Source organism: Gastrolobium bilobum, unplaced genomic scaffold (assembly GCF_033153095.1).
Source record: "Gastrolobium bilobum isolate Gb01-03AN ecotype WA unplaced genomic scaffold, APGP_CSIRO_Gbil_v1 utg2673, whole genome shotgun sequence".
Lineage (NCBI taxonomy): Eukaryota > Viridiplantae > Streptophyta > Magnoliopsida > Fabales > Fabaceae > Gastrolobium > Gastrolobium bilobum.
In genome coordinates, this window is record NW_026898407.1 from 317,327 (window position 1) to 341,711 (window position 24,385).

Consider the following 24,385-nt stretch of genomic DNA (forward strand, 5'->3'; position numbering starts at 1 on the left):
AAAACTCCCAACCAAACACAACCTTACTGTATATTACTGTGTATTTAGTAGATATTGTGTCACATTCAGTTGCAATTTATATGGATTTGGAATTCTCCTATGAGCTAGATTTTAGAGTGAAACTCTCCAATGATTCGTACCATATTCATTATGCATGTATTGGTATCTACACAATGTACTACCTTCAGCAATGTTGGTTTTTTCGGTATGTATTACAGGATTTATTTTAATGAATTCAGTGTTTTTTTTTCTAATGAATTCACAAATGACCTTGCCACAAAAGATATACCTTGCTATCACAAATGAATTCAGTGTTTTTATTTTAATTGTGGTTTATTAGTTTGTTTAGGGATTTATTTTATTAAAAACAAAAGATATACCTTGCTACATTTATTTCATCATTCTTTTATTTTTAATTTTAAATAAGTACGGAAAGTTTACTAGAATAAAGTTTATTTAAATAAAAATGTAAATCTGTGCTTGTATCGTGAGGAAATATTTAATGAAACTGGTGGAGTAACACTAGCAGGTACAGGTGGCTGATGAACAGTGTTCAAGGTCCACGTGTCATCACCATGGCGAGCGAACGTAAAACATCAGAAAAACAACATAGGCAGGTTCAAGTGTTCATCTGCTTTTGAAACTGAGAATTTGAGGTGGCTCAATGGATTATGTGGACTTGAATTTCTACCTTAACTCGAAGTGGGTATCGACGGTGGCTAGCATATGGATTCAGTGCACAAGTGGATCACTCTACACTTTCTCCATCTATTCTCAAACCCTCAAGTCAACTCAACACTATGATCAGTCAACGCTTGACATTGTCTCTGTCTCCAAGGACATCGGAGCCAACGTTGGTGTCCTCGCTGGTCTCTTATACGATTTCTTTGCCACCTCATCAACAACCGGGCCTTGGCTTGTCCACTTCTTGGGCTCGGCCCAATGCTTCTTGGGCTATTTCCTCATGTGGGCCGCCGTCGCCGGCGTCCTTCCTCCGGTTCCCGTGCCGGTCATGTGTCTGTTCATGTTCGTCGCAGCTCATGCTCAGAGTTATTTTAACACTTCCAATGTTGTCACTGGTGTACATAATTTCCCTAACTACAGCGGAACCATAGTTGGCATCATGAAGGTTCTTTTTTATTTATTTATATATTTATTTATTTATTTATTTTTGGTTGTGCAATTGCATGGAAACTTTAATTGCTTGTGTCTTCATAGGGGTTTCTTGGTCTCAGTGGAGCAATATTAATTCAAGTGTATCGGACAATATTCAACAACAAGCCTATGTCATATCTTCTGATGTTAGCACTTTTACCACCTGTAAATACTTTGCTGCTTATGTGGTTTGTGAGAATCCATAAAACTCATGAGGGAGAAGAAAGGAAGTATCTGAATTTGTTTTCTTTCATGGCTCTGGTTGTTGCTGCTTATCTTATGGTTGTTATAATCCTAGAGAACATCCTTAGTCTGCAATTATTGGTCCGCATTTTTGTACTCATTGTGCTTATTGGGTTGTTAGCCTCACTTCTTTGCATTGCATCTAAAGCACATGAAAGGGGCTCAAGTAGTGTTTCAGAAAATCTTCTTGATGAGGGGTCCCTACTAATTGTGGAACCAAGCCCCCTGGATACTGAGAAGGTAGATGCTAGGCATACTAGGACTAATACAAACAATCAAAGGACTTTGCAACTGGGAGAAAACCTGAATCTTTTCCAAGCAGTGCAAACTGTGAACTTTTGGATTTTGTTTGTTTCAATGGCGTGTGGTATGGGATCAGGACTTGCAACAGTTAATAATATTGGCCAAATAGGGGAATCTCTTGGTTATGCCAGCCATGAGACAAGTTCCTTGGTGTCTTTGTGGAGCATTTGGAATTTCCTTGGCCGGTTCGGAGCTGGTTATGTTTCAGACTATTTTTTGCACACAAGAGGTTGGGCAAGACCTTTATTTATGGTCATCACTTTAATTATCATGAGCATTGGTCATGTGGTCATTGCTTATGGACTGCCAGGTGCTCTATATGTTGGTTCAATATTGGTTGGTATTTGTTATGGCTCTCAGTGGTCCTTAATGCCTACAATCACTTCTGAAATATTTGGTGTGGGAAATTTGGGCAGCATATTCAACACCATTACCATTGCAGGTCCAGTGGGATCTTATATATTCTCTGTAAGAGTAGTTGGGTATATATATGACAAAGAAGCATCTGAAGGAAATACATGCATTGGAACTCATTGTTTTATGTTTCCTTTTCTCATAATGGCAGCTGCCGCAGTTCTGGGTTCTCTTGCAGCTTTGGTTTTGTTTTTGCGGACAAAAAACTTTTATAGTCAGGTTGTACTCAGTAGAATTCATATTTCATAATATTCTGTGATGGAGTGAAGAGATCAGGTTGTAGTATACTGTGAAGGAATAATGAACTTGTTGGGGTTCAGTGTCTTAAAGGTAATAATGTCTGTGCTTTTCTTTCGCTTTGTATGTGTGTATGTGCATGGCTGTAACTCACTCTCTTTGATTCTTGTGACACACTGCAATTTGTTGTGGATTATCCTCACTAAGATCATTTGCATGTAATTAATTTTTTGCAGTCACCGCGTGAGAAAAACTCTTTTGTGTTTATGCAGTAGTCTTACTGCATGATACATGATCCAGTTGATTTTATCCCATGCTTTCATAAGTTCATACTTCTAACTCCAGATTTGCAGTTAGAATATGGCTGTCTTACCGTAGCATGTGAGGTTTGTGTCCATGTTATAAATACTGTGATCCACAATGTGCAGTCACTGCAGTTTCCTGTTTAGATCACTACTTGGGGTGATGTATGTCCAAGCTCTGTGCCAGTGTATTGGCCAAGTGAAACGGTAGTACATTGGGTAAAGAAAACATTGGGATGAAAATCACGTTGTACTTTGTTGGTATCAAAGCAAAAATGTGGAATTGGCAGTGTAGAATACAACTCACTTTCACTATGGACCATCTTTTCAGTAGCAGGAATGCTAGTTTGAACTTTGTTTCCCATTTACGTTGGAGGAATCAACTAATCTTTGAAAAGAAAAAAAAATTCCTTTGGTTTTGGCCAAGTAGGATAGCAACCACCTAGATGTTGTTGGAAACTCTACTGATTTAGCTATTACCAACCCCTGATTCTTTGGGACAGGAGTGAATCAACTATTATTTCAAGAATTTGTCTCTTTCATATTCTACTTGGTCGATGCCAACTCGATTGTAACAAATGACCTTATCACAAATGTTTTTTCTTTTCTTTTCTTTTGGCCTTTGTGATGATGCAATGGGGACACATTTAGCCAAGTTTGCTATCCCTATAACTGATTTAAAAGTTATCATCTGCACTCCAGAAGACAACTGTTACTTAATTAATAATTTATATTTTACAGTAAAACAAATTATTTTGATGGATGAGATTGCGTTCTATTTTTTCAAAACTACAGACAATTCAAATCCGTAGCTGATTATGTAAAGATTCTTAGCTACTGTTATTTCTTTTGATATGTGCTGTTCAACATATATCACTTATGTTATTATTGTCCTTTACTTTAATTATATTTTCAATATTATAACTTAGATAATAGACCATCAAATGCTATAAAGCAAACTTATTTGTTGTTAAAAACTGCGAGAACTTAATGATTCAACATTGTTTTTATTGTAAAAATGTATGTACTATTTACCATTAAGTTTGACTTTGAGTTCGCTTAATAATCATTTACCAAATGAATATGAATAATATTGTCAATTGAAATGGTACGAAAAAAAAAAAGTTACTAAAAATTATCATTCTTTATAGAGTCAAAAAAATAAAAAATTAAATTACTAAAAATTCAATTACTAAAAATTCAATTGTAGATGTTCTTATAGCTAAAAAGATGTTTTTAAGGGATAAATTTTGAGTGCTAGTATATACTAATACTAGCACCCACTTTAAATAACAACACACGGAGTTAGGTTACATTAAAAATGAAGAAGTCGCAGCAAAGTTAATTGGATCCTCAAATATAAAATTCTTGTATGTGGAAGTTGTTTCTTTGCATGCTTTCTTCCATATGCTGTTTGAGAAGTTTGATGAAATAAATAACACTGTTAACGAGAATTCCAATAAAGACAACGTAGAGTAACAACTGAGTGGCAAGTAAAATATATGCTTGCTTCCTGTGTCTGTCTTCCATGCATCATCTTGTAAACATTAGTTCGTCTCATCTCACTTCATACTATTTTTTACACCTTCATTTTATAATTTCTTCTGAACATTGTTGGCTTAATTTGTTGCCATGAGTTGTAAAGGGATTCACATTCTCTTCCTCTTTTTCATATCACATCTTATCAACCTCTCTTCATCTTGTGCCATTTTTACCAACTCAAGTGGGTGTGGTTTGTTTCTTTCTCCCATCACTTCCTTGGCCTCTTTATGTGCATTGGTTAATTGATATTTGCCTCTTTGTTTCTAGCTATGTATTTAATTCACCAGCAGCACTTATTGATCACTTGTGAGTTGAGTTCTTGTTGATGGAGCAGGAATCTCTTCTAAACTTGAGGCTCCTCTGAAATTCCGTTCCTGCTATGGAAAGGCTTGTTGTGAAGTTAGTGAAGAAGCAAGGTTACAGAAACAATTCCAGGAGTTAAACATCACTCACCCAAAATGTGCTTCTCTCCTCAAGTCCATTTTATGCGCTGTAAGCATTCTGACTACAAGTGTGGTTTTTCATACTCACATGTAAAGAACCATTTAATTCAAAAACTTAAGTTATTAGGTGAGATTATATTAAAGATTTTTATATTATCATTCTCTAACACGCCCCCTCAGTGCTGAGAATCGAACTCATAACCACTTATTTACAGAGGCTCTAGTATTATATAAAGAATCAATTCAACCCAAAAGTTTAAGCTTTTAGATAAGTTCCATTAATGGTTTTTATATTATCATTCTCTGACATCACATGATGCCGTTTTGGGTGCTACTTGGTAGTGTGGTCAGTCACATATAGGAGGATGGTTATAATCTCCTGTTGTTTGTTACTTGTTGAGTTGATTGATAACATAGGACTATATTCATTTGTTTTCTCCTCACCTACGCGTGTGTCTTCGTTTGAAATTTTGCTGTATTAAGCCATTGTAAAGTTCTTAATTCCTTAATTTTGATGTTATCAATAATTTGCAGAAATGTGATGATCAGTTTTCTGCTAAATTGTTCCAAACTGCCTCAGGCGATAGAACTGTTCCCTTGTTGTGCAACACCACATCATTGGCGATGTCACAACAATCCAGTGGTGATGGTTCTCTTGATTTCTGCACAAGAGTATGGGAAACATGTGAAAGTGTTTCTGTAATTAATTCCCCGTTTGAACCTTTCTTGCAAGACAAAGCTGGAAAAAACCTTGTCTTCTTCACTTCCAAAGTGAGGGATGTTTGGAAGTCTAGGAAAAGCTTTTGTGAGACTTATGGTGGCTATTCAGAAGATGGAAAAGTATGCTTCCATGGTGAATCAATTTCATTGAACAATTTACAAACTCCCCTTCTTCCTAATGGTCTGTGTTTGGAGAAAATTGGGGATGGGTCTTACCTTGACATGGCTCCACATCCTGATGGTTCTGACCGTGCCTTCTTTGCTAATGTGCAAGGCAAGATCTGGTTGGCAAATATTCCTGTTGAGGGATCCAATGAGATTTTGGAAATTGATGAATCCAAAACCTTCCTAGACATTAGTGATGATATTCTCTTTGATTCTGGGCATGGTTTAATGGGAATTGCATTTCATCCAAACTTTTCACAAAATGGCCGCTTCTTTGTCTCTTATAATTGTGATGAGATGAAAAATCCTACATGTTCTGGTAGATGTGCATGTAACTCAGATGTGAATTGTGATCCTTCAAAACTTGGTCCTGATCATGGCATCCTCCCATGCCAGTATCACACTGTAGTAGCAGAATTTACTGTCAATGACACATCATCAATGCCTTCCATGGTATTTATTGACACCACTTTCTCAATTTGCTTAAAAACACTGTTTTTACTATATAATTTTCTCTGAGGTATATCTATATTCTGTTTATAGGCAAAAAGTGCCAATCCATCAGAAGTGAGAAGAATATTCACAATTGCCATTCCTTATAGTGGAGGTCATGCTGGTCAGATTCTCTTTGGACCTGAAGATGGATACTTGTACCTCATGTTGTCTGATGGATCTAGTCGTGATGATCCTTACAACCTTGCACAAAACAAGAGATCCTTACTGGGAAAAATTTTGAGAATTGATGTAGACAATTTACCTAGTAAGTCCCTCTAACTATATTCTTGACGGTTCTAATTTATAAACATTTCACTATATCACAACTACTTAGAGAGATATAATATAAAAACCAGAGTCTTCAGTTCTAAGTTTAAGATTTTAGGTGAAAAATTGCTTTACATGGTCAGTGACTACAGGTCACGAGTTCGATCTTCACCGCCCTTCACTTTCTAGTGGAATTAAGTCAATACAAGATAGAATAAAAATGATATTATGTAAAGTAACTATTTCATCTAAAAACTTAAGCTGAAAAGTAAAGACCCATCGGTGATTTTTACATATCTCTCTAAAACAATCCCACCCCAAGACCCTTCCTATTAAGACTACAAATGTGAGAACTTTCTGATACAAACATGGAATTAAATGCCCTCAGTTGACTTTTCTTACATTCCCTTCGGTGGATTATGTTCTCGGGAGACCATCTACTTTGAGGTTCTGTCACAATACCTTTTAATGTAGAAGTTACAATGATCACTTTATTTTGAAATTGTCAGCAGGTACCAAAGAAATAAATGACACGGGTTTGTGGGGAAATTATTCTATACCTAGAGATAATCCATATGTTAATGATAAGGAGCTTGAACCAGAGATATGGGCTATGGGTTTCAAGAATCCATGGAGATGTAGTTTTGACTCTCTGAGACCATCCTATTTTCTCTGTGGAGACGCTGGACAGGTTCAGTGATCCAACTTTATTTTTTTTAGGGGTCCATATTCAATGATCCAATTTAATATCTTGGGTTGGCATGCAATTATTTTATTTTATTTTAGTATGGTAAAGAATCAATTCAACCCAAAAGTTTAATTGTTGGGTGAAGTTACAATAATGATTTTATACTTCTCTTACACGCCCCCCTCACACAAGAGTTCACTGGACTTGAAGGGTGAATCATGCACATGTAAAGAACCCGTCACAGCAAAACTCTGATACTATATAAAGAACCAATTCAACCCAAAAGTTTAAACTGTTGGGTGACGTTACATTAATGGTTTTATTGACAAATATATTGTTCTTGCTTTGTTATTATCTTTATCAGCCTACTAAAGTATTCTTTATAGGATGAATACGAAGAGATTGATGTGGTTAAAAAGGGTAAAAACTATGGTTGGAGAGTCTATGAGGGTCCTTTTCTTTTTCATCCATCAGAGTCACCTAGAGGAAATACTTCAGCCAGTTCCATACACCCAATCTTCCCTATACTGGGTTACAGTCATTCTGAGATTGATAAGAAAACAGGTTCTGCATCCATAGTTGGTGGCTATTTTTACCGTTCCACGACTGATCCTTGCATATATGGAAGGTTTATTTGCCACTTTCCCTCTATATATATTAATGTGGCTTTATTTAGAAGTTGTCTCTAAACCTATTATTCAAATTTAAAATGACATATTAGTTGTTGATATTTCAGGTACTTGTACACAGATTTGTATGCAGGATATGTGCTTGTTGGTACAGAAAGTCCTGAAAACAGTGGAAACTTCACCAATGCTAAGATTTCTTCTAGGTGTGCTCATGACTCTCCAATGCCATGTTCTTTTGTGGAGGGAAGTGCTAGTCCTACAATGGGGTACGTTTACTCATTAGCAGAAGATAACAAGAAGGACATTTATTATTTGACTAGCACTGGTGTTTACAGAGTGGCACGACCAAGCCGTTGCAATTATTTGTGCACTAAGGAAAAAGTTGTTGGTCTACAAAATAATATGCCTCGTTCTTCTTTTCCCTTCCCCTTGCGTGAAGGTTTTGATTTTCTTCTTTTGTTCCTCTTTCTTACCTTCAATTTTATGGTGTGAACTAAAATCCCACTAATATTGTTTGGGAGAATGTGATGCATTGAACTTTATTATTATTATTATTAAATGCATTGTACACTTTCTGCTTCTTCGTGATCGTGAGTTTTTAATGCAAATTCTGGATCCTAAAATATTTTGGGAAAATATTTTGGAGATACCATTGGACCTAACTTAAGCAAAGGAAGGAAGAGAAATTTTCATATCAACATGTGAAGCCACCACTTAGCATATCAAAGTCATGGCATCAAAGACATTGTCGACACAGACCTATTATTAAAGGGTTTGATTTTTCTCTTGTTGCATGGGATAATTTGTCTCATACAACACACAAAAAAGAAGATAGAACTACTAAGAAGGAGAGAGAAAAAGAAAAGTGAGTCTCTTCCATTTTTGTGTGTACTGAATGAGATAAATTATCTCATGCAACATGAGAAACACATTTTCCATTATTAAACTAGTGAAATATTGGTTCACTGTTCATTGCTTCAACACTAGTGGAAGAGATTATTCAACGTGAAATATTAAATCATTAATTAGAAAAAAATTATAAAAGATTATATAGATGAAACTAGTTATAAAAATTGATCCGACCCGGCCGATTCGACCCGTTGATCCATGAACTGATCCCCCAACCAGCTCAGTTTAAGTATTAGATCAACTATGCATTTGGTCCGGTATGAAACTGGTGAACCTATCTAGAACTCGATTCAATCAATATTAAATGGGCACCATTTAAAAAAAAAAAAACTGATTTTGCGAAATTTTGGACAAAATATTTGAAAAATTACAGTAATGAGATTCGAACCTAAATTATGTGGCTTTTTGACCCTTATAACCTTTTATTATTAATTAATTACCGATTTGACCTTGATTATAAACTATTTCAAAAATTTAACCCCCTCAGAAAACATAACATCAATCTGCCCCTGTTTGACCGTTGACCACCAAGCCTACCCGGGTACACCCCTCTGTACCCGGGTATTTTTTGAAATTTTTTGTCTACCCGGGTAGGGAGGCGTGTACCCGGGTATTGTTCTTCGTACCTGAAAAATTGCTTGAATTATTTACCCGGGTAGAGAGGGGTGTACCCGGGTAAATCTTCGACCACCCATTTGGTATTTTTTTTCTCTTTTTTACAGCTAATGAGATAGATCAGTATTATCAAGTTATGCCTAACCAATTTGAAGAGCTTTTAGCTTTGAGAATGGATTTGGAATTTCCATACATCAACACTTTACTGCTCATCAAAGCGGTCCCTGTTCGTATCGATTATGATGGGGTCTACTTTTATGTACGTCAAAATCGCGCTCCTATATATAAATGTGGTACCGGGTCTATTGGGGAGAGTGAGACGGAAAGAAAATAAAGACAGGGTTCATGGTACAGAAATTTAGTGTGAGCATGCAACTTTTCATTTTACTGGTAAATGACGAATTATCACGTTCAGGGAAGACATGCATGGGACAAGGTTTGTGGTTGTGGATTTATACTGTTAACTGAGAATTCTCTTTCTGAAATTATCATTGAAAAATATTTGTGTGCTTTACAGACCCAAAAAAGTTGCAGAGGCAGAGCACGTGATAGTTGGTGCCTCCATATTCAAAGCTTGGAGAAGAAGAGTGCATGGGAGATCCAAAGAGTAATCATACCGGGTGGTTGAAGATTTACCCGGGTACACCCCTCTCTACCCGGGTAAATAATTCAAGCAATTTCTCAGGTGCGAAGAACAATACCCGGGTACACGCCTCCCTACCCGGGTAGACAAAAATTTCCAAAAAATACCCGGGTACAGAGGGGTGTACCCGGGTAGGCTTGGTGGTCAACGGTCAAACAGGGGCAGATTGGTGTTATGTTTTTTGAGGGGGTTAAATTTTTGAAATAGTTTATAATCAAGGTCAAATCGGTAATTAATTAATAATAAAGGGTTATAAGGGTAAAAAAGCCTAAATTATGTGGATAATAATTTATTGCACTTATCACAAATTCAACTCTAGTTATTAACTAAAATACTTCTAATTTTATATTTATTATATATATTTAATTCAATCAATAGAATCAATAACCTAATAATTAAATTAGTTACTCATTCACTCAGTACCCCCTACTAAATCAATCTCCGACTCAAGTTTGATAACATTGGATTGGATGAAACTTGAAAGGCGGTAAAGTCTCCGGCCAAATATCAACGTCATCAATCCTTAAAAACTAACACACTAGTTGATGAGCAGCGACAATTGTTTTCGAGACGAGTACAAGAGAAAAGAACAAGGGATATCATTATATTCTTAATTTTAGCAGTTATTTTATTTATATCTAAATATTTTAATTTATTAATACTTGAATAATTAGATGTAAGCAAATCAATCATAAAATAGATATGATGTAAGATTTATTATTTTATTTTTTTTGAATATTTGTAAAATTTATTATTTTATATGAATATAAGTTAATCATATCCTAAAGAATAACTTTTTTAATGAGGCTATAAATTTTGACAAAAGTCCTTTTCATTCCATCATTAAACATAAGCATTCAAATATAGTCATTGAGAAATCAATTTTTAAATCTTCATCAATTAAAATTTTAGTCTTCGAGAATGAATTTTAGGTATACTTTGATCATATAAAGACAACATTTAAGCAAAAAATATTTCAGTAAAAACTAAATTATAAGGAAATAAATGAAGAAAAACATATTAGTGTAAGTCAGAATAGGTTTTTGTCGTATTTTTAATCTCACTTTTGTCAAATACAACGATTGATTATAATTATTAAAGGTGAATATCTTGAATTTAATAAATAGAGTTGTGGGACAAATTAAGTCACTAAAACAAGGACGGAAAAAACAATTGATCCATTTCTGTTTATCAAATTAGACTACGACACATTTATTTAAAATCGATATAATTATTTATGCTACTCTCTTTTGAAATATCTACTTTAATTGATTTTTTTAAAAGTAAATAACAATGTAGAGTTCGCTTTTTCTGCAGTTACCGCAGATAAGTTACCTGCAGTAAGTTCAATATGACGTCGTTTTAGAATGGAAATCATGATGTTTTTGTAATTTTAATTTATTTTAAGATTATTATAGTCTTTATAATTATATTTTTTAAATTTTTTAATATCAAAACGACGTCATTTTGAAAATAAATACAGATAACTTATATGCAGTAACTGCAGAAATATTTTTCTGAATAATATATTGGAAGAATATTTGTGTTATTTTAAGCGAAACATCAAAATCAATAAATATATTTTAAAATACGGTCATTTCATTTAAATTACAAATATTTTTTTCTTAAAATTATTTAAATATATATTGAAATATAAGAATATCCCGATATAAATGAAAAATATTCGGTGATTCATCAACATGTGTCATTCCTAAAAATGGCTACATTTCACCAAACACTAATAATATCTATTATTATTCTTAACCCGGAGAGGACATTGTCTTGTGTGACATCAATAATGCGCATGTGGTGTCACCTCTGTACTTTATCCATATTTCGATTTAACTTACCTGTCACTCTTCAGATCTTCAGATCTTTGTTTCTTCCATTATCATTCACTTATCGTGGAATGGTCACCGTTGAATGTTTCATTCTTTCTCTTTCCTCTTTTGTTATTTTTATCAATTATTTGGTCACTGCTAATCCCAAGTGGTTAAACCCCATATGAACAAGGAAAGATGCTTTTTTGCTACTTTTTTTGACATGGGTTCTGCCCCATACAGTACAATAAATGCGGCTATGAAGTTAGAACACAGAAAAAGTGAATACGTTTGGATGAGATTTTTTTTTTTCAAAAGTTACTCTTTTTTTATGGAAAAAAATATTTCTCATTTTTAGTTCGTTTGGATGTCTTCTTTTAAAAAAAGGAGAAGTCACAAAAAAAGTTAAAAATTTATTTTTTTCAGAAGCTAAAAATTTTAACTTCTAAGAAAATCAGAAGTCTAAAGCCAAATATTTTTTACAAAATCTAAATATTTTTATAAAAATATAAATAATTTTATAAAAAGTACTTTTAAAATAAGGAAGTGATAAAAATTACTTTTTCTAAAAGATTAAACAAACCACCTCTGAGACATGCCCAACTTGGTTTACCATGTGTAGGGTTTCTTTTAGGATTTTATTAGTGTTATGTAACATAATGTAAGTGTTGTTTTCAACTCTCACATCAAAAGAGAGAGAAAGTGAAATGATGAAAAAAAAAAAAAATGTGGACCCTACCTCTTTAATGCACGTGTAAGAAAGTGAAGTTATATCATGTTAAATGATAAAGATAAAACCCTTTCTTTTATGATCCTAAACCACATCCAATACTTAATTAAGAGAATGATGAAAAAGTCAACTGCAGAGTGGAGACAACATGTACTACTTACTACCACTTGATGCTTCTCTTCTCTTCAACACGTGAAACTATGGCTTGTGAATATGGCCAAGGGTGGTGGAACTGAAAAGGACTTCTACTTTGGTGGTTGAGGGAGTTTCTTTTCTTTATTGAGAGATTTGAATGAAAACTATGGGATGGTTTACTTAAATAGTTGAAGAAGACAAAGAGTGGATATAAAATGAAATGGTTGAAAAAGATAGAAAGTGATTGGGTGTCTACAACTAGTATTAGAAAAATGAAAATTGTGAGAAAATGGAGTTTCTAGAAGAACAGGCTGAAAGTTAAACATTCAAGAAAGCTGTTTTCAAATAAATTCTACTATTTTTTCCATCAAGTCAATCTTGTGTTTTTGGATGGTGTTATTATATTGAAGTAGAGATGATATAGGTGTAGTGGGCTTTCAACTGGTCTTGTGAGATGAAGGGTGTTGTTCTTTCCATCAGCTTCTTGTTTTGTTGCTTCCTGCTGCTTTTGGATTCTTCAATTTCACTTCCTCTATGCGTTGATTCGAGTGAGTTTTTCTCTTCTTTTTTTGGTTTTTTTCATATTATTTTGTGTATTATCCACTAAGTTTTTGTCTATAGATTTCAGAGCCCCTTACATTTTGTGGAGCAAGCTCAATTCCCAATTTGTTTTGTTTTATTTTTTTCCTCGTTTATTTGTTGGTGTAGGGGCACCGTTTACCCTGAATACGACACTCGGATTTTGTCCTTACAATGGAAGCACGTGTTGCAACTCCACAGAAGATGCACAAATAGAGAACCAGTTCCGAATGATGAACATATCTGATCTTGGCTGTGCCTCTCTATTGAAATCAGTACTTTGTGCGGTAAGATTCTTTTTTTTCCCAAAAGCATCAGAAAAATATGTTTATTCTTTGCCCCCTTCAATTGGGGTATACGTATACCAATAAGTTCATCATGTTTGAGATGTGGAATCAAGTAGCAACTAATGAATAATAACTAAGTTTGATCTCTTCTTTACATCATAAATATCTGGTTCATATATTCATATTTGAGGAGGCTCAAGAGCCTTATCAATTTCTCATAGATGGGGAAGTGCACTGTAGAGGCTTCAAAGTCCAAACTTCTTTGTAATAAATTTTTCATGTATGCAAAATATAATTTTCTTGAAGCGGGGAATATTGAATAGGAAGAGGAATTTCAATGTCATGTAAAGTGACCAATGTGTAGTGAGGTTTCAATATGTTGACCTCTCTATTAGTAACCACTGTTACACTTATCTATTCAATAGAACTTCTGCCATGGATTCATTTCTTAGCTACCTTTGTTTGTAGAGGTGTGACCCATTTTCAGCAGAGATATTTACAGTTCAATCCTCACCCAGATCAGTTCCTGTGCTTTGCAATTCCAGCATACCAGCAAATTCTTCCCAGTCAAAGGCAGCAGTGGGGGATTTCTGCTCTCAAGTATGGGACACATGTCAAACTGTATCCATAGTAAATTCTCCATTTGCCCCTTCATTACAAGGTCAAGCAGGAGTACCAGTTCATGCCAATGCTACCAAACTGACTGAATTATGGCAGTCCAGAACTGATTTTTGCACTGCATTTGGTGGAGCATCTGATAATTCATCAGTATGCTTTGAAGGGGTACCTGTTTCTCTAAATAAAACTGTGACTCCTATTATCCCCCCTCATGGCTTGTGCCTTGAGAAAATTGGTAATGGATCATATCTCAATATGGTGGCTCATCCTGATGGCTCTAACCGCGCATTCTTCTCTAATCAAATGGGGAAGGTTTGGCTGGCAACACTTCCGGATGAGGGATCAGGAGGAACATTGGAATTTGATGAATCAAGTCCCTTTGTTGATCTAACTGATCAAGTTTATTTTGATACTCAGTTTGGAATGATGGGCATGGCATTTCATCCAAATTTTGCAAACAATGGTCGATTCTTTGCTTCATTTAACTGTGATAAATCCAAGTGGTCAGGATGTACTGGAAGATGTTCATGTAATTCAGATGTTAATTGTGATCCATCAAAGATAGGTACTACTAATGGTGCCCAACCATGCCAATATCAAACTGTTATTGTAGAATATACTGCTAATGGCACCGCATCTCAGCCTTCCTCGGTACACACCTCTACACACATAGAAAAGTAGTTACTATAATGAGTTTAATTCAATGAAATACAATTGAGTTATTAATGTTTTTGCAGGCAGAAAGTGCTAAACCAACTGAAGTGAGAAGGATATTCACCATGGGCCTCCCATTTATCTCTCAACATGGAGGTCAGATACTTTTTGGACCTGATGATGGGTATTTATACTTCATGATGGGAGATGGAGGAGGTTCAGGTGATCCATACAATTTTGCACAAAACAAGAAATCCTTGCTTGGAAAGATTATGAGGCTTGATATAGACAACATCCCAAGTGAGTAATACTCAGAATTTATGTGTGTGTGTATATATATATATATATTCTGTGTGTACATTTTTTTTCTTACTAGTGGCATTGACATCTATCTTGAATCTTCAGGTGCAGCAGATATTAGCAAACTTCAGCTTTGGGGTAACTATTCCATTCCAAAAGACAATCCATTCAGTGAAGATAAAGATCTGCAGCCTGAAATATGGGCCTTGGGACTAAGAAATCCTTGGCGATGCAGTTTTGATGCAAAAAGACCTTCCTACTTTGTGTGTGCAGATGTAGGACAGGTTTGTGAATACTAAGCCTAAAACAATTTGATGGTGTACAATCTATACACAAATGTTATACAATTAACATTAGTGCATACGGCTTGCAAAGAGACCCAAGTGTTTCTTCTTGAGTCACACAGTTTCCATTTTCCTTATTAGACGTACTTGAAAAAAAAAACAAAAAAATCTTTAAATTTTGATTCATTGATCGTCTTGATTCTTGAAATAGTAAAAATACAATTAACAAACACCAGTTTGACTCATAATATACTGTAATCTTACCTAGCACAGCACTGTAAAAAAGGTTCGTCATCAATAGACAAATCTGTAATGTGATTGCAGCATTGTTAACATTCTAACATAAATTGAAGGTATTGACACATTTATGTAATATAATTACATTACTGTTAAAATCCCAAGATAAGTTGAAGGTTTAGTTGTGCTTCAAGAGGAAGAACATTTAAGAAAGCGTAAGTATAAAAACTAAAACTTAGGACTTAACTTCTACTCTATTATTAACAATCTATGCTTCTTATAAGGTGTTATCATAACTTTGTGAGAGTTTAGTACAACATTCTCAGTTACACAATTGATTTGCAGGATCTTTACGAGGAAGTGGATCTCATCACAAAGGGTGGAAACTACGGCTGGCGTGTTTATGAGGGCCCCTATTTATTCAAACCTACACAATCACCTGGAGGCAATACTTCCCTAAACTCCATAAAACCAATTTTCCCAATACTGGGATACAACCATTCTGAAGTAAACAAGAATGAAGGATCAGCATCCATCACTGGAGGATATATCTATCGGTCTAACACTGATCCTTGCACATATGGAAGGTAAACAAGCTTTTTACAGTTTGATTGAGAATGGAACAAAATATTTTATTTAAACTTTTGCACTAAACATCCCCATCATGATGTGGATACTTAGACTCTATAAGAAGAAATAATAATTCCTATATATGCTATGCAATAGTATATCCGCTGTTATGTTACTTATTCTTAACCACTGAGTTTCAGGTACTTGTATGGAGATCTATATGCGGGTGCAATATGGGCAGCCACTGAAGAACCAGAAAATAGTGGGAATTTCAGCACTAGCAGAATTCCCTTCAGTTGTGCACATGATTCTCCTGTAAAATGTGACACCATACCTGGAAGCTCCCTTCCAGCTTTAGGCTACATCTTTTCATTTGGTGAAGACAACAAGAAAGATATTTATATCCTTGCAAGCACTGGTGTTTACCGAGTTGTTCCTCCAAGTCGCTGCAGTTATGCTTGCTCACTGGAAAAGGCAACAAATACTACAAGCTCGGCTCCTTCTCCTTCTCCCTCTCATGCTAACCGTTTGAGTAACTTTTCTGCATATCTGTTTTTGCAGTTTTCATCTTTCTTGCTGCTTTTGTTGGGTTTTATGTAGTATGCTATGATCTTTGTACATTATGTAGAGATCATAAGAGGATGTTTATTTCTCCTTTTCTCCTTGCTTTTCTACTTTTTTGCTCTCCTTCTGTATGCTTAAATAATAAAAGATAAGTGAGTTCAGATTCTATCTACGCCTTTGATTTTACACACATTTTAGTGCATGAATGCGCTGAAATTAGCCATGTGTATGGTTAAGGAGATCCTCATTATTCACTTTTATAGGTCACAGAATCTTCTAATGAAATAGTAGGTGTAAAGAACCAATTCAATCTAAAAGCTTAAGTTGGTGGGTGAGGGTCTTTTAAATGGTTTATACTATTCTCTAACACGTCCCCTCACACGAGAACCCATTGGGTTTAAAGCGGGGACAATGCACTGTGCTAAGAAACATCATAAGACTTAATTAATTATTAATTGACTGAGGGCGGTGAGAATCGAACACCGAGATTCTGATATCATGTAAAGAACTAATTCAACACAAAAAATTAAGCTATGGATGAGAGATTTTTTAATGATTTATACTATTCTCTAATAAGTAAGAAATGTGAAGACTTGCACAAAATTACTGCTCACAGTTGTATGCCCAATGTGATCAAGGACATGGTAGCAGGGTACTCTCTCTTAAGGTGATTCAGTTACAAACCTCACATCAAGGATGAATTTCACTATTCCTCAAAAATATTTATGACCTGCCATATCCAATCAGTATAGTATTGCAAACATGCATAAACTTAGAAGAACCAAGCATTATGCTTCTTTTAATTCAAAAAAGCTTTGTATTCTAATTATACGGAGATAAGGCTGAAAAACCAAAATCACTTTAATCCATACAGATCATAAATATCTTGATAATTATTTGGGCTGTCTCACACCAAAATTGAATTTGTTTTAACTCTTCAATGCTATCGGAGTACCTACTCTCTAAAATATGGTGGACGATTTTTATGATGTGTCCATAATATTTTTATCAACAATAGAAATAAAGGAATAGTTTACACTGTAGGTCGAGTGTCCTTGAAGAAATAGTTTTCGGGTTGAGCAACACTTAATTCCTAGATTGGAATTAGCAACTTTTAAGGTGCTAGTTGAAAAAGGGTTTGAAATAGTTATTTTGTAATAACATGGAATTATTATAGAAAATTATGATTCTAATTATAAAAAGGCTTTCAGACATAGAAAAATTAGAATTTGTGGGCTCAATTTCAATCCTGGCTGATTGATCAATGTAGATAAAATAGATTATTAAAAAATGCAATATTTATCAATATGAGATAGATTATCCATGTGATATTTCTGAAGGAAAATCTTAGATTTATGCGGAAGCGGTTTAGGACCTAGTACATTGGTATGCTTACCGAATCATCCTTGTTTCACAATTACCTCTCGGTGCGCAGGTCTCGTGTAGAATCTTCCCTTGTAGGATTCCTCTTCACGAACAGCTCACCTCAGCGCCGCAGCACGAACAAACTCCTTGAAGCTGGACTGTGGCAGATCTTCCAAACTATCTCTCGAGGAGGAAGGGGAAGTGTGTGGGCACTCGTTAGATTCTGAGCTTGCCTCTTTCTCACAAAAAAGACCTTGGAGGCTGATGACTTAAGAGGTACTATTTATATGGGTTCCAAGAAACCCTAGCTCATTGGGCTCTAGGTTCCTTGGGCTCTTCTCATACTAATAACTCATTTGGGCTTTAGTAAAAGAGCAAACCCAACAATCTCCCACTTGCTCTTTTGGATACAAACTTGAGTCGTAAAACCCAAGATCATGTAACCCATAAGTCATCATCTATCCGAAAAATACCCCATCCCTTGTCTCAAGCTAGCTTGGGGATCTACCATCTGTTATTAATCAAGGCTCCTGATAATCAACGAATGATTATCTAATTCGGTGCTACTCCACTAAAAGCCCGAACTTGAACTCCAAGATTAACAACACTTATAACATGAATATGCATCGCCCCTTTGTAGAATGTCTATAATTGATTGACAAGTTTTCTGTAACTCAATCAATTATTTATTCCCTTGACTATGATAGTTTCTCTAATGGATTACATGCACTGGCCAGTGTCTTTAATATCCAAGTACCGAAACATATCAAGGGGACATATCCTACGAATTCCATGTTGTTTATCTCATAAATACCGATAATCAAATAATCTCACTCCCAAAATACCGAGTTATTGGTCGTCAATAGATCGAACCTCACCCGTTGGTAAATCAAAGAATGAAAACTATTTGATTACCTATTTATAATAAACTCAGGATTAAGAGCAATCCCATAACTATAGTTAACTGGAGATTTGATACCTTATGACAGAAAAACAACCTTAATCAAATCTCTCCTTGATCCTTTCAATGTGAATGTTAATTCACACCAATATTTTACAATGATTCGGACAAAATCATTTCATAAAATATTGCAGCCTGAATAAAGTGCCCAACTTTATTTAACGGCTGTGACTCCATTCATCAATTGTGAGATCCTATGATCATGTCCTCCATGAACGTATCCATATGTTCATATACTCCACAATTTGATCTGGACCTTTATGTTTGTAAATAGTGCGCAAAATAAATAAATAAAACCTTATTTATGAAATTCAGAAAATTATTTATTGTTTCATCGTTTTACTCCAATAGCACAATGAAACCAATAACTCTCACTTGCTTAATGCAAGTCTGGGATCCTCCTAAGACCCAAAGAAGTAACATGCCTCTCGAACACAAGTTCAGGCAAACTCTTAGTAACTGGGTCTGCAAGATCCACCTCTAATGCTATCTGAGTTTAGTGAAAAACTCATAGCTCGAGGTTGATTTTCTTGAGTCAATATCCACTTGAAATAACTGAATTTTTTAAAACTCAGCTTTTCAAGACTCCCACTAGAATATACCAGCATATAATCTCTCGTTCTCCAAAGATACTTGAGTACATGCTTAACAATAATCTAGTATTCCTCTAGGTTCAAAATGGTACTATCTCACTACTCCCACTACGTGACAGATGTCTGGTTTAACACCCAACATGATATGTGTGAGTCTACCTTTGCCAAAGCATAAGATATCTTGCTCATGCATTCTTCCTTCTTAGAAGTCTTTGGTCACTCCTTAGGAAGATGAATTCCACATCTGAGAATTATAATTCTTCTCTTAGAATTCTCATGTTAAATTTTGGGTTTTGTCAATGTAAGTAGCCTGAGGTGATGCCAACAACTTATTCTTCCGGCCTCATAAGAGTTTTATACCAAGAATATAATTGGCTTCCCCAGTACTTCCATACCAAAACACTAACTTAGCCAACTCTTTATGCTTGATATTACCTCCACATTGTTTCTAATAAGGAGTATATCATCTACATAAAGTACCAGAAAAGCTATTGTCTTCTGTTGTATCCGTTACATACAAATACACATCATTCATCAAGGTTCTCTCAAAATCAAAATTTTGATAACCTGATCAAAACTGATGTTTCAAGACCTGGATGCTTGCTTAAGTCTATGAAATAGACTTTCACAAATTGCATACCGTGTGTTCCTACTCATTTGCTATAAACCCTTTTGGTTGTTGTATGTAGATATCCTGACATCCAACTCCCAAAATGAAATCTCATAATTGAGACTTATAGCAACTAAGAGAATCTGGATAGACTCAAGCATGGCGTCTGGCAAAAATTGCCTCCAAGCTAGCTTTGAAGGTTTTCACCTTTCTGTCCATCCTCTCTTTGCCTTTTATGTCCACATGCACCTTGTGGGTTTTACCCCTCTTGGTGTCTTTACTAGGACCGAACGGAGTTAAAATACAAGTATTTCATCTCATTGTTCATAGCCTGAGCAACACTTGATCAACAACATCTTCTAGTGCATTATCGTAACTAGTAGGATCAATGTCACTCAACAAGAAACAACTTGAGAGTTAACAAGGTTCTCTCCCACTATGAATGTACTGCACTAGACCTTGTGTATTTATAGGTAAAACAAAGAGTGGGTCAAATGATGGATCTTCAATTTCTTGAGGATCCGCTTATCCTTGATATTGTTCCTTTACATGTGATACTAATATTTCTACTAGTTTCACTTATATATTATCATGTTGAATTTCCAATCATGGTTCTCTTGTTTGTTCACTTAGAGATATATTTATCCCCTCTTGAACAATGAAGGGAACAGTGGATGAAGCTTCTAGAGATTCTAGAAATTCTTGATCTGAGATAAATCTCATCAAGAATAACCTAACTTAAGAGCTTATAATTTCTTATCTAGTCCTCCTTTAAGAAAATCATGTGAGTGCTCACTTAGATTATCTTGTCCTTAAGACTAAATAAGAAATCATCCCTAGTTCTCTTAGGGTAGCCAAAAGATATGCACTCTTCCATACAAGATTCCATCTCATTTGACTGTTGTTGTAGGACGTGTGCCGTAGCACCCTAAATCCGAATATGGTTTGATCTGGGCTTGCACCCTTTCCATAATTCTTTAGGTGTCTTTACAACAAACTTTGACGGAATCAAGTTAAGAAGGTACATTTCCTTCTCTTAGGCATCTCCCTTGAACAACATTGACAAAAATGAATAGCTGAACATGATCTGCACCAAGTCTAGAAATGTTTAATTTTTGCATACTGCAACTTCATTCAACTAACGCGTTCTTAGAGTTGACAGTTACAAAAACTATCCCCTCTTAAATCAGGTAAGACCTGAACTTACCAGACAGGTAGCCAACACTTTAGTCAGACCAAAGTGTTTTTGATTTGAACACCTACATGCTTTTCTGCCTCAGAATAAACCTCTTGGAATTTCCAAAAGCTTTAGACTTATGGCGCACTTGGTTCATCTGTCCAAATCCAGAGTAAACATTCATATAATGAAGTACTCATCACCTCTTCTGGTCTGAACTTTAATTGGTCCACATACATTAGTATGTACCAGTTCCAGTTGAATAGTTGCGCAAACCTTTTTGGCCCTTGTAGGATTGCTTGGCCACTTTACCTTCCAAATAGGACTAACATGTAGCTGTTAGTTAAAAGATTATTGAACTTTCAGTCCCTCTTTTAACTAAAATATGTTTCCTACTTGAGATAATATGACTCAATCACAAAGGCCAAAGTTATGTTTCATTTGAAACTTTTATTTCTTTGGTGAACGTTCTTGTTCATCATCCTTTCCATTCAATATAACAAATTTAAAAAGGGTATAGGACATAGGTAATAAAGACTATTTAAACAATGTACCAGAACAAAACAAGACGAAGATGAACTTCGAAATGTAACTGAGGAATCAATTGCATTGTCAACCCATGTTTTAACCAAAACAACTAACAAAAATTGAATTCCTCTTGAAATCTGGAACAAATAAGCAATCACCCAAAACCATAGTCTTATAAATAACTTGTCTTACTGCAAATGCAGACACAAGTTCCCATTTTCAAACTTAAAATATATGTCCATTGCTGACAGGTATGCCATGTTTGAACTAGTACAAAGAGTAACAAACATAATCAGTGATTCCTGAATCAATAATTCATTCACTGATCAGGCCTTGATATGCCCATGTCAGGTTCTTTTCATCACCTCTGGACAATTTTTCTTTCAGTATCCCTTCAGTCTGCACTTGAAGAACTTGCCTTGTGGCTTCTTCATAGCAACTGGTCTGACAACTGATAACCAAGTCATTTTGTTCTTGTTACCACCCTTGGGTTTCCCTTTGGATTTAACAAGACTCTTAGCAAAACCTGCACCGACTGCATTCTGTCTAGCAGAGCTGCTAGACGCAGCAAACATGTCATTAAGAGTCTGAAGCATTTCTACTCCACTCTTAATCATGTACACTTGCTTCTGCAAGTATTTGGAAAGACTGACAATAATATAGCAGCGAACTACCATATCTGCCCTTTCCTAATCTGAGAAATGCATCTTAGTTTCCTAAGACGCATCCTCTGCAGGTTGCTATGGCCCTCGCATTGTCAGAACAAATTTTAGCTTCCATGTTTTAGAACAATATCAAAAAATTTGCTTTTCACTTATTCATAGTTGGTACCATCTAGAGGTTTTCGACTCAAAATCATTTCTAAGATATTTTCTGAAAAACATATAAAGCACACAATTACAAACAAATAATGCAATAAACAAACGAAGTGCAAGTAGATTCTCATAACTACTCTTGTTTATTGTTAACAATCCTTCAGTTTATCCTTACAAGGCTTACGATGGGCAAGTCACTTGTAAAAACCAAAATTGTCATTTGGGCCTTCAGTGCCATTACCAGAGCCTCGATGGGAGGGTTAACAATTTTACCAAAGTTGAATGTAATTAACCATTGTTTAATTTCAAAATTATCCTTAGTGTCTAAGCATTGCCGACGATGGGCCGTACAATACTTCACTAAAATTTTGAAATTATTAAGATTTAATCTAGTGAAATCTGATTATCCTTATCCGATGGGGCTTCAGCGATAACCATTTCACTAATAAACCCACAAATGGAGCCCGCAGGTTTTAAAATTAATTAATTTTTAAAACCTTCACCCATTCAACATTTTTGTTTGAGAATTTTCATAAGCCCAGTCGAATTCATTGTTTAATTTCAAAATTATCTTTAATAACTTAGTATTATCGACGATGGGCCGTACAATACTTTATTAAAATTTTGAAATTATTAAGGCCCAATAAAATCCAATCATGCTTATCCGTTGGGGCCTCACATGATTATTTTATTGATAGGCCCACAATGCGTCTGGAGGTTAAATTAATTTCTTAATTTAAATCTCCTCCCATAGATATTTAAGTCCAATCTAATAAAATCCAATCATGCTTATTCGATGGGACTTCACATGATTATTTTATTAATGGTCCTATAATGCGCTTGAAGGTTAAATTAATCTCTTAATTTAAATCTCCTTCCATTCAACATAAGCAACATTTTCTAATTTCCAAGAATTATTTAATTGAGAGTATCCTTTGTTCAATTTCAAAAACTATATAAGTAAGAGCGCCGATAAACGTGCACTAAGCTTAACATAATTTTGAAAGCATTAAGGTCCTGAAATCCGGTCACTTTACGTCAGCGTGTGCTCCAAACAATCATGATACATGAATGTTGTATGCAGCGTGTGTTATTCCATGACCATTTCAGAAAAACCCACAAATTACTCGCAAAATAAAAGAATTTTCTCAGGAAATTTTCTCTAATTATTTTTCTAGATTTAAATCATCCAAATAGCTGACTTAATTATTAATCTAGATTGCAACAATCATAATAATTATCATTTATGAGGATAATTTGAAATCAAAATAATTTTCATAACGATTATTTGTCTTGATGTTAATTATCCAAAATTAATTAATTCAATTATTAATCTAGATTTTTAATAAAAATCATAATAATTATTAATTAATTTCTTAGGATGATTTAAAATCAAAATAATCTCATAATAACTATCATACCAGTCGCTGAAGACATAATAGCTATTATGCTCATGCAATCATACAAGTTATGCAACAATATGGCACCACTAGCATGTTATCAATCATATAATTTATACCAATCAATAAAAGCATTAAATAATAGATCATAATTACTTTAATCCACGGCCTTCCTATTTTAAAGAAAATTAAATTAAATTAAATTAAATAATACAACTTTGGAATTCGACTTTCGCCTAGCCCATAGTATCTGTCTCAAGCCCCTTTAGGGTTTCCATGGGCCCAAAAGCCCAAAGACCCAATCCTTTGGCGAGAAACCCTATGACGCGAAAGAGGAACCCTAGCCGTCAGGTCTGCCGCGCCGTCACCCGAACTCAACTCAGGCCGA

The 24,385-nt window shown here is 35.0% G+C and overlaps 3 protein-coding genes across 4 annotated transcripts; all 3 read left to right on the top strand.

Annotated features, from left to right (window-relative positions):
* The first annotated feature begins 657 nt into the window (after positions 1 to 657).
* Positions 658 to 3,233, top strand: LOC133315837 (protein NUCLEAR FUSION DEFECTIVE 4-like). 2 transcript variants are annotated; one of them, XR_009752149.1, is made up of 3 exons: positions 658 to 1,129; positions 1,219 to 2,445; positions 2,589 to 3,233. XR_009752149.1 is itself a non-coding variant. In XM_061517516.1 (2 exons), the coding sequence occupies exons 1-2, from the start codon at positions 665 to 667 to the stop codon at positions 2,362 to 2,364; spliced, it is 1,611 nt and encodes a 536-aa protein (XP_061373500.1). In that variant the 5' UTR covers positions 658 to 664; the 3' UTR covers positions 2,365 to 3,233. The 2 variants fall into 2 exon arrangements, 1 of the variants encoding a protein (XP_061373500.1); XM_061517516.1 differs by having other exon boundaries at positions 1,219 to 3,233.
* Positions 3,234 to 4,286: 1,053 nt separating this feature from the next.
* Positions 4,287 to 8,095, top strand: LOC133315848 (HIPL1 protein-like). The gene is made up of 7 exons (XM_061517526.1): positions 4,287 to 4,386; positions 4,531 to 4,688; positions 5,174 to 5,977; positions 6,068 to 6,284; positions 6,799 to 6,977; positions 7,361 to 7,602; positions 7,711 to 8,095. Exons 1-7 carry the CDS (start codon positions 4,287 to 4,289, stop codon positions 8,093 to 8,095), a joined length of 2,085 nt encoding a protein of 694 aa, XP_061373510.1.
* A 4,814-nt stretch (positions 8,096 to 12,909) lies between these two features.
* On the top strand, positions 12,910 to 16,584 carry LOC133315857 (HIPL1 protein-like). The gene is made up of 7 exons (XM_061517535.1): positions 12,910 to 13,003; positions 13,164 to 13,321; positions 13,790 to 14,590; positions 14,677 to 14,893; positions 14,999 to 15,177; positions 15,760 to 16,001; positions 16,185 to 16,584. Exons 1-7 carry the CDS (start codon positions 12,910 to 12,912, stop codon positions 16,582 to 16,584), a joined length of 2,091 nt encoding a protein of 696 aa, XP_061373519.1.
* Positions 16,585 to 24,385: the final 7,801 nt, after the last annotated feature.

What these genes read in the sequence shown, in the direction of transcription:
- LOC133315848 (XM_061517526.1), top strand. Translation starts at nt 4,287, where the DNA reads ATGAGTTGTAAAGGGATTCACATTCTCTTCCTCTTTTTCATATCACAT. An exon ending in CATCATCAATGCCTTCCATG is followed by an intron (nt 5,978 to 6,067) that starts GTATTTATTGAC and finishes TTCTGTTTATAG; the next exon opens with GCAAAAAGTGCCAATCCATC. An exon ending in TCTGTGGAGACGCTGGACAG is followed by an intron (nt 6,978 to 7,360) that starts GTTCAGTGATCC and finishes TATTCTTTATAG; the next exon opens with GATGAATACGAAGAGATTGA.
- LOC133315837 (XM_061517516.1), top strand. Translation starts at nt 665, where the DNA reads ATGGATTATGTGGACTTGAATTTCTACCTTAACTCGAAGTGGGTATCG. An exon ending in CCATAGTTGGCATCATGAAG is followed by an intron (nt 1,130 to 1,218) that starts GTTCTTTTTTAT and finishes GTGTCTTCATAG; the next exon opens with GGGTTTCTTGGTCTCAGTGG.
- LOC133315857 (XM_061517535.1), top strand. Translation starts at nt 12,910, where the DNA reads ATGAAGGGTGTTGTTCTTTCCATCAGCTTCTTGTTTTGTTGCTTCCTG. An exon ending in CCGCATCTCAGCCTTCCTCG is followed by an intron (nt 14,591 to 14,676) that starts GTACACACCTCT and finishes ATGTTTTTGCAG; the next exon opens with GCAGAAAGTGCTAAACCAAC. An exon ending in GATCCTTGCACATATGGAAG is followed by an intron (nt 16,002 to 16,184) that starts GTAAACAAGCTT and finishes ACTGAGTTTCAG; the next exon opens with GTACTTGTATGGAGATCTAT.